General features: G+C 35.3%; 1 protein-coding gene across 1 annotated transcript in view; it reads left to right on the top strand.

The window, feature by feature from the left end:
• Window positions 1-10,977, top strand: part of LOC108577220 (protein 4.1) — a gene marked incomplete at its 5' end in the record, with an annotated part of 173,845 nt that overhangs the window by 73,415 nt on the left and 89,453 nt on the right. The window contains 2 exon segments of the mRNA XM_017940351.1: window positions 4,427-4,441; window positions 5,855-5,943. Of these exon segments, the coding sequence (XP_017795840.1) occupies window positions 4,427-4,441; window positions 5,855-5,943 (104 nt within the window).

The following is a 10,977-nucleotide window of genomic DNA, read 5'->3' as shown; positions in this document are numbered from 1 at the left end:
CAATACTCTGACGGACAGAGTAACGTTATGTTCAAAATCTGAATTAGAGACTGCCCCCGATCGTCGAAAATCCTGCCCTTTTATACACCGAAAACTAAGATTTTTGGGGAACGTCAGATTTCCGTGGGAATGGAATGCGGGCTCATCCCTTTGCTTGGCGACTATCGGGGGGGTGCGTGTTAGACTAAACATTCGGCGCCGTACGTTTCGGGTAGAACGCGTACGTAACATGATGTTAGGAAAAAAATGTTTTAACAAAAGTTGTTTGGTACAAGAGGGAAAATTATATGGTATAAATATTTTTTTAATACCGGGTATGGTGGGGGAGATTTCAAAGTTAGTTTAATTTTTTTAAATGGTGTGCTGTATTGTTTTATACATAATATGATAGTGTATGTTAAGAGGAGCTCAACGAGGTGCGAACAAAGTCATTTCCTTTCATGGAAGTTCGTAAAATTGCGAAAAACCGAGAGCCGAATCACCATACGTTCCTCACTGTTGCGTGTCTGTTTTATCGAAGGAAATAACTTTGTTCGCACCTTGTTGGACTCGTCTTAACATACACTATCATATTATGTATTAAAAATTATAGTATTCCATTTAAAAAAAATTAAACTGACTTTGAAATCTCCCCCACCATACCCGGTACAAAAAAAAGTATTTATACCACATAATTTTCCCCCTCCTACCAAACAACTTTTGTTAAAATATTTTTTTCCTAATATCACTTCCTTAAACGATACTTCACCGTACTGAGATAAAATAGACACCCTGTATATACACTACCGGCCAAAAGTTTGGAATCACTTGCCGATTTCTATCAAAATCGAATATACCGGTAAATTTTGGAATGGTCCATCGTTAATATATCAGATGTTAACAAGTTGATTTATACTTTAAAAGATTTCAGCATTTTCTTATGTCCATAATACTATTATATAATTCATACACTCAGTTTACGGCAACGCTCGGAATGAACTTTTCTACTGCCGGGAAAGATACTCTGTTTTCGCCTTATATAGGAATTCGCGATTCTTTTGTTTACCAATAAGCGTCGAATGTTACAATATTAGATTCCAATTGGCTGGTCCGGGGGCCGAGAAAATGTATAAATCGGATATTTGTTATACATTGCCACCATTCTTGTGAACGAAGGCGTTGAAACGTGATCAGCAGCTAAAATTTTACATTTATACTTTAAAATGGCAAAAAGAATAGAAATTAGTATTGAAACTCGAAGTGCAATTATCATACTTAGAAAGGAAGGTTATTCTTTGCGGAATATTGCAAGAAAATTGAAAGCGTCATACAAGGGCGTGCAGGATACAGTAAAACGTTTTGCGGATACTGGTAGTTTGAAAGACAATCCACTGTCAGGAAGACCCAAAATCACGTCGAGAGCTGAAGATGTAAGAATAAATATTATTTGCAAACGAAACGGACGACTAACGGCCTCGGAAATTCGTGTAGGACTTAATGATAGTAGACCGAATCCAATATCTCTGACCACGGTGAAAAGGCGACTAAGAGCTGCAGGTTTAAATGGCCGTATAGAAGTGAAGAAACCATTGCTTTTGTCGAAAAATTGTAAAATGCGGTTGGATTGGGCAAAAAGTCACAAAAATTGGACACCTACGGACTGGGGTCAGGTTCGTTGGACTGACGAATCCAAATTCGAAATATTTGGGTCGCACCGAAGGATATTTGTTCGCCGATCTGTATAAGAAAAAATGTTGCCAGAGCGTATTGTGTTCGCCGATATGTACAAGAAAAAATATTGCCAGAGGTGGTTCAGTTATGGTCACGGGATGTTTCTCAACGGTTCGAGTAGGAGACCTAATCAAAATAGAAAATACACTCTACCATCAGGTCACCGGTTAATAGGTAGAAATTTTATTATGCAGCAAGATAACGACTCTAAGCACTCATCTAAATTGTGTAAAGAGTTCTTATTGCAAAAAGAAACAGAGCGGGTCTTGAGGAATATGACATGGCCAGCATAATCACCGGATTTGAACTCGATAGAATTTTTGTGGGAAGAGCTCGATCGGAATATCCGGTTGCACTGTCCAACATCAAAAAGACACCTTTGGCAACTACTACAAGAAGCATGGAAAAAACTTATAAGTATTTTGACAAATAAAACTTCCTCAATTACTTTGTAGGCGTTCAATTTTTCTTAGAAATATCCTGTTTCTCTTAATTTACGTAGTGATTCCAAACATTTGGCCGGTAGTGTATGTATGTATGTAGGAGGCGCGTTCGCCAGAAGGGCCGACTTGTCTAGCCGTTGGGAGCGGTGGAAGTGGAGGAATTGGAGAGGTGCCGTAAACCATGGAGGCAACGTCTTCCTCTTCGGGATGAGAAGGGAACGGAAAAAGGTGCCGTGTTTAGATGTCTTCCTTTATTGTATTTAGGGAGCGCGGAAGTACCGACCGACTAGAGAGTTTCGGTTTTTTCAACGCTGCGTTTAATGAGTAGGATTTTTGGTATCTGAAGCGATATCAAATGCCGGTACGCTAGTGGCATCGCCTGCTTCGTATATTGCTCGAAAGCTAGCCAAATCCTGACTGACCTTTTACGTCAAAAAGGCTCATTTTTATCCTGCTTGTCGCAGCTAGACCCGTCCAAGAGGCGACATCCGGCAGCGAGCGCGAGAGTTTTATGGTTCTTTGACCTGAGCAGCCGCGTTTCCGTGAACGCACTTATCCTACATACTAATTACAAACTATGTACACGATACATGATATAATATATACACGGTACAGTATAAATTGTAACGATAACTCTATTGTACATATATCGTTGTCGAATCATTGAAGTAACCCTCATTTCACATAAAAACGGCATGAATTCTGTGAGTTCTGCGTTTCTTATATTTCTGTTTCTGATATCTACAAGTGCCTTAATTTGCTTACTCTGATAAGTGAAATAAATAAGTAATATTATTTATCTACGCATATTAGAGTGAACCGAACGGGAGAAGTCAAATATATGTTAATGTTTGTGTATTCTGAGAAATATAGAGCAGATTCACTGTACTATATACTAATAGTTTACGGAATGGACTGAGAAGCAGCTCAGCACATGCTAATTATTTAGCATCGCGCTGTGCTCGCCATCCTCACTAACTAAATTTTTGCTCATGCGATATTTGTTCAGTGCTTATTCATTCGGAACTGAATACTCGGATGAGTACACACTTGAAGATCACTTCAAGTCCGTTTCAAGCACTACGAGACAACTTATATAAAAAGATAATACGCACTCTGTAAAAGTATCTTAGAAAATGACATTATTTCATTTACTTTAAAAATTCTTTTTACTTTCCTTGGTACGAAGTTTTACGAGTAACATTCTATAAAATTATCGTATCGTATACAGTAGTGATTAAGAAGATGCAGTAACTAATTAAACAATTACTATGAATGCATACACATGTAAGTGTTAATTTCATTTTGCTGACTATAACAGCAAACTCGATTAAACTAAATTTGCTTGTTAAAACAGAGAATATAGTAAGGACAATAGAAGAAATAATCGCAGTTATTGCTTTTAACTGTTTCTTGTGAATGTAATCAATAAATCAGCCTTGACCCAGTAACAGAACGTAGTTTATAGGATTTCTAAGTCCAGCGAGTCTTCAAATCGTTTAAAGTGCAGCTATATTTGCATAAAAGCAAGGTAAAAAGTGTGGCATAGATACTTGGTTTTTAATATCGTTACAAGCAATTACTAAATAGAATTGAGTAAATAATAATCATCATTATTTTCTGTTGCTTAAACGTTATTTGAAATGCCACAAGAAAAGAATGTCGCTTTTCGATTTAGATTAGAAGACATTAATGTAATTATTATTAATATTTTGATTAATTCACACTTCTACCAGATAATTTTAGAATGCAAAATGCAAATGTGTAAAAAGTAGAAAAATGTATCGTAATTCTATCTAAGTCAAACTTTAAAATAACAAGTCATTGAAGCAGTAATTTTCGATATTTCATTATTGTAAAAAAAAAGTAGAATCGTCGTTGAAAGTTCTCGTTTTTATTATAAATTAAAACACGTTTTATGACTTTATAAACTATATGTACTTAGAATTGTTAGTAAAATTAGCTTTTTCCCCGCATAGAAAATGTCTAAGAAGAAACATGTTAAATAGTGCTCTTAAAAGAAAAAAACTTAGAAAATAGCTATACCAGTTAAATTGTTTTGAATATGATTAATCTGTTTATCGGTGTAAATAAAGCAGCACATGTTTCAACCTTCTCTCATCAGACACGCTTCATTTATTCTATCCACTTTAGCATTATGCGAGAGATTCTCATACACGAGACTCTCATGCTGAAGCTTTATATGTATTGTGTGTTCGATATTGTTACGAGTCCAACTAATCTTATTATTTTCCACTGCTGGGCTTGTTCAGGACGTGAGGACGAAGGTGAGTCGTTTCGTAGCAGTTCCACGGATTGTTTGCATTTTTTACTTTGTTGAAAATTAATCGTGCAACTAATTATCCTCGTGAAACGCGACGGTTGAATTATTACTAACGATAATTCGCTCATTAATCTGCAAGAGGACAAAATTGCTGTGCCATTATTGCTAAAACGCGGTAAATAAAGATGTGTCGTGTTTAGTTGTCTCGATGAAACGACGGAATCGTTTGAAGTCTTTTAAATCGGTAACCTCAATATTGTCTTGATTCCTTTTTTACATTTACCAGCATATTTAAGCCCTTAACGCACACTTAAAAAAGAAATCAATTTTTTTTATCCATGAAAATCTTTATTTGAGCATATTTTTGTGTAATACTTACACTTACATATTAGGACAAAAAATAAGATATTTAATCAAAAACATTAATTTTATTTCTTCAATTTACTGTATGTGCGTAAAATGTAGGTACAATAACTACAATAGTTCTAAACAAAAAAAAAAATTAAGAATTTTCTTGTGTGTGATAAATTTCAAAACAAGGTGCAGCACATAATTCAGCATTACAAGAATTACAACAGTAACGAAATTCTTATCTTCTTCTTTTTTCTTTATTGCCTCGTGCGCAGCATACCGCGCAATACAAAAATGATTAAAAGTTAAGTTAAATTATGCATATACTAAAATAATAATTCTTTTCTTATGTAATAATGACTTTCTTAAGATTATTTTTCGTTGCTCGAGTTTATTCGAGTATGCACATTATGGTAGCATAAAATGCGACGCGGCTCGAGTTAACCTGAGTTTGTACATTTCTACTATTATCGCCCTTGAATGAATTCAAGTATGCGCGTTAAGGGGTTAATATGTTCTACGTTATCGCATAGACATTGGGATGGAACCGTATTTAATGACCGTTTATTTTTTCAAACACTCTTGATTGTGTTATCATTGCGTATATCAGCTTTATTATTTTATACACTTAGAGGTCCTAGAGAATAAAACATTAACAAAGCCACCGTCCTTGCGATAAAAGTATTTGGAATGTGCATATAGCAGATATAACAGACTTTTAAATAGTACCGAAGAAATATATATAACAAAATATTAACTAATTGTTTTATTGTCTTATTATTAATATTAATTGAATGTGCTTGGTGGAGTAATGATACAATTACTTTTTTACTTAATTCCATAAATACTCTACGTAAGATAATGACATAGTGTCCCATTTAAAATACTTGCTTAAAAGATTTGAGTCATTTCGAAAGATATTAGTATTTGATAAGGATGTCGGTAATTTTTTAAAGGATTTTATTTCTCACGCAATTATGCGGTAAAATAAAACGTAGCTGTAGCCGTCGAAATTAATGGATATAGAGTAGTCGTCTTAGCGCAATGTTTTCCCCACAATTTTCAGAAAAAGCACACTGTTGGATTTAAATGTCCCACGGGATCGAACTGCCGCCACGTATGGAGATGCGCCATCGAACAAATGTTATTTTTCACGTATGTATGTTGTTATTCAGCTAAAATGCTTTTAATGTATTAGCATGGACAATCGCGGCTTCGAATATATTCGTACATTATTACATGTAAAAACTTATTTGGTCTTGTACCTTGAGACACTAACGAAATCTCGTAATTCACTATCTTTTGATTATCATTCGATTGAACAGTTTTGTAAATATAATATGCAGCGTGTTTCCGGTTTTTGTCGGCAAACTGCAGGAACATAATCTACAAGTGAAAATAAAAAGAGGATGCTACATAAAGTGCGGCTGTAAACGCTTTATTACAAAGTTATAAGCAAATATTGAACGCAACATGAAATATTACAGGATGACTGAAAGCCAATTGCTGTGACTGATTACTAACTGTCAGTCATGTTAAATCGTCTCAAGACAAGAAATATCATCTAAATACAAATACAGTAAACACGATCGATCTTCAATATTCTACAAATGCAAAATCCGTTGCTATCCATTTTATACTGCGCTCAAAATTTCCTTATACCTTTATAATAAAGCGTTTGCAGCCGAACTTCGTGCAACATATTTTTCTTATTTTCATTTCTAGATTATTTTCCTGTAGTTTGCCGAAAAGCACCGGACCACCTAGTATAATTACATTGCACCAACCCTGCATATACAAGGTGTTCGACACCTGCTGGCAGAAAATTTAAGGGGCGATTATACAGGCCTTCCTATAACAACTAATGTATTTCACATCATAATACGGGGACTACAGTGGTCTTCAAAACCAACAACACATAGCCGGAAGTTTACCTTGTATACAGTTACGCCTATTAATATTCGGACACTCTTTAGAATAGTATAACTTTTTTTAAATTGGATCACACTACTTGAGGCTTTTTAAGAAGTTAGAATGATACAAAAAAATTTGAAAAAATCGTGAAGAAATTTGTAAAGGTCATCTTTTACAACTTTTTTATCTGAGTTTGTAGTGAATATTTGAAGCATACGTTTCGTAGATTTATGTCAATTATATAAGTACATGCTGAAAATTTCATCGGAATTGGTTGATGCAGAAACAAGCGACAACCATCGAAAGATGTAAGAATCTTCAGATTTATTACAGTTATAGGCCGGAAATTGTGGCTCATGGCAACGTTAAATAGTATCAGTACGTCTTTAGACCCTGACGAAGCAATGCTGGCGAAACGTCGCGTCGAAACTAGCTTTCTTTTGGACACGGCTTACACCCGGAAGCCTCAAACAGTACTATCTGCAAGTAAATATACAATATACGAAAAAAAAGTGTTATGCTACGTTGTATTACAGATTCTAATTAACAAAAATACAGAAACTATTTATTTTGTGCACATATAATAAAAGCGAATTGAAATAACAGCTAATTCTGGGGTTACAAAAATATTCGGACGCTGTATAAATAAAGCGTATAAAGATAAAAGAACAACTATTAACTTAAGATCAATATTTTGTGGGATGTTCTTTTTGCTACAGAACATGTTATAAGCGTGTTAGCATGTAAAATATAACTTTTCTTAAGTAATTAATGTCGATACGCTGCCAAACGTTTTTTAAATTCATCTTTTGAATTTATAGTAGTTTTTTTAGTGTTTTGGTTCAATTCATCTCATAAGATTTCAATGGAGTTTGAAGTCGGGTGACTGTGGAGGTGGTTGCAAGATGTTTCTGCAGTGATATAATTAAAATTCCTACACAATCCGTGCATTATGCTTCGGGTCGTTGTCTTGATACTATTTAAACCGTTGTCCAATTCCCATGTTACGAGCACTTTTTATTAAATTATCTTTTAGAATGGTTAAGTATCTGTTTTGGCCTAAAATATCACCAATTCACCCACTCCGTGGCTAGAAATACGCCACCGTGTTTTACAGTAGCCTGTGAATGTTTTGGATTTAACTCTTCTTTTCGCTTTCTCCAAACTCTTACTCGTCCACCACTACCATAAATGTTCAATTTGCCTTCATTGACAAATATAACCACTCAGGTTCTTTTAATGTATTTTCATTTACATATTCAAGTCTTTTTCGTCTATTTGCCGCATTTATGTATGGCATTTTCCTAGCTATTCGCCCGTTGTAACCCTCCGCTCGCAACACTCTTCGTATATTTTCTGGGTGAACTGTTATTCCATGTTCTTCACTTAACAATATTGCCAATTTTGGAGCACTTATTCGTGGATCGTTGTTAATTTTTCTAATAATGCTACTTCTATCACGAGCACCCAGAACACGTGGACGCCCGGTTTGTGGAATAAAGTCAATCCTATCTTGATTTTTATAGCAGTTCACAATGTCCGACACGGTATATTTTCACTATTCCTAATAAATTTGCAAATTCGCAAAATGATTTTCCTTTTTCCCGGTGAAAGATCACTAATTATCGCATATTGAAAGATGTATTTTTATTTTTGCGACCCATTTTGTACAAAATTCAAGACTGAGAATGCTCAGCACTGATATTATCTGTATATGTTCTGAACGGGTTTTTAGCATTGTGTTTACAAACATTGCTTGTTTCACTTTCTGGAAATTGGAATATCTTGAAATATACCTAGTGTCCGAATATTTTTGTGATTTTAGAATTAGCTGTTAAACAAACACATATATGTACAAAATAAATAGTTCTTATATTTTTGTTATCTAGAAACTGTAATACAACGTAGCATAACGCTTTTTTTATTTATTGTATATTTACTTTAATATGCAGAGCACAATACTCGAAACTATACTAGTGTCCGAATATTTTTGTGACCGACTGTATATTAAAAACACAGTGAAATCTAATAAATTAAACTTAACTGACTATAGCAAACTAAATCTAATTAACTTATTACTTTATGACTATAAAGTAATGTATAATTAGAGGAAAGAGGTGAAAATAAGTGCTATGTTCGCTTATCACGTCGAATAGCTCTTCAAAAGTTTCGCTTTCGTTGTCGAAATGATTCTGTCCTTCTAAAAGGACAGAAAAGGTACGGTGATATTACGATCAGTTACAATCCAGGATTTTACCAAGGCATTCACACTCAACGATCAGAAACAATCCACTCCCGTCGCAGTCTCTTTCAATTTTGTTCGTTCAATCGAGGAAGGAACAACCAAATGTTCATCATCCGTGCTTTTTTTCGACTGTCAATCAAATCAAATCAAATCCGGTCAAGAATGCCACGACCTTGATCGCTAGCAAATCGTCTCCTAGGTCACAGATTTTCATTGGACTTGACCGAATCGCGTACTACGAATGCTCTCATTGGATTACGTGTGAGCGATATTGACCTGACTTGACGTGATCTGACCGTACCGCGACGCCTAGTGTGAATCAAGCCTTATTGTAATTTGTTTTAGTTTGGTATAATCGGTTAAATTCAATTTATTATATTTTAGTGTACTTCGAGTGTAGGTGTAATTTATTTTCCTTTAATTCTTCAAGTTTTCTTTGCCTTTTTAAGTTTTCATTTCGTGTGTACGCGTGTGTATGTAAATATTGTAGTGTATCGTGATTATTTTTCAATAGTTGGGTATATTGTATTTGTTGCGTGTACAGTGTACGTTGTGTTTGCAATACATAAAGGAATATACATTTGAAGGACCGTCCGACACGTAATGGTGAAGGAAACGATAGTGTCGCAGAGGTAATTCCGTTTACGGTGCCGAATATATGTCACTGTCATTTTCTCCATAACTTGTACGAGGTAAGCTGCTGGCCATTTGTTGTTGGTCCTGAGGATTGTTGTACCTCCCCCCCCCCCCGTGTCACGATGTATCCTACATTTATTGGTGTAAGGAGATCTGCTCGGTCACAGGGATATTTTTCATTATTAATAACTAAACACAAAATCTCAAATACAATTTTTTTTATTCTTGACTTTCGTCGTATTTTGGCTTCTTGAATCACCCCTTAAAATTTTTCCCAAGAGTGGCCGAATACCCTGTATAGGTACATGCAGGAAAACAAGAAAGTCGCACGCGACATGAGTGCAAAACATCTACAGTGAAGGTGAATTTTATAATAAGACGCACGAACACATGCGACAGTAGGAACGATATCGTAAGGCAGTGGTTCTTAACACTAGTGTTCCGCGATCTTGTTACAAATGTTCCGTGAAATTCTGAAGATGCTGTGTACTAGCTAGGAAAGTAAGTACGCATGAACGTTTTGCCCCCCCCCCCCCCCCGTGTCACGATGTATCCTACATTTATTGGTGTAAGGAGATCTGCTCGGTCACAGGGATATTTTTCATTATTAATAACTAAACACAAAATCTCAAATACAATTTTTTTTATTCTTGACTTTCGTCGTATTTTGGCTTCTTGAATCACCCCTTAAAATTTTTCCCAAGAGTGGCCGAATACCCTGTATAGGTACATGCAGGAAAACAAGAAAGTCGCACGTGACATGAGTGCAAAACATCTACAGTGAAGGTGAATTTTATAATAAGACGCACGAACACATGCGACAGTAGGAACGATAGCGTAAGGCAGTGGTTCTTAACTGATATTCCGCGGAACACTAGTGTTCCGCGATCTTGTTACAAATGTTCCGTGAAATTCTGAAGATGCTGTGTACTAGCTAGGAAAGTAAGTACGCATGAACGAAATGTAGTGTAAATGCGCAGTGCGCAATTTATAACGTGGACAAGATGCAACTTGCATTACGTTGTTAGTTTGATAACCTTAGTGATTTTGGTGTTTCGCAAATTTTCCTTATGATCAAAAGTGTTCCGTGACTTTGAAAATGTTAAGAACCACTGGTGTAAGGTAAGTAAGAGCTTTCCTCTTATGTGACTCACATAATTTAATTCGTGCTAAAATTTAAATAATTTTTTGCGCGAAGATGATATATTTGCAACATGAGGTTGCTTTTAAACTTTTTCTCTTGCCGTCGACTAGAATATATAGAAATTAAAAGAATTAATATTGTTTTATTATTTGTTATAACCAATCCTACGCCAAATTTTTGTAACAAGTCTCCAATTCGAAGATGTAGATTTAGCCCTGAAAGCTGTGCCCTTGATTAAAATTGAGAAGGT

The sequence above is a fragment of the Habropoda laboriosa genome, unplaced genomic scaffold (genome assembly GCF_001263275.1).
Source record: "Habropoda laboriosa isolate 0110345459 unplaced genomic scaffold, ASM126327v1 scaffold666, whole genome shotgun sequence".
NCBI classification, from domain to species: domain Eukaryota; kingdom Metazoa; phylum Arthropoda; class Insecta; order Hymenoptera; family Apidae; genus Habropoda; species Habropoda laboriosa.
This window is presented reverse-complemented; position numbering and strand designations above follow the sequence as displayed.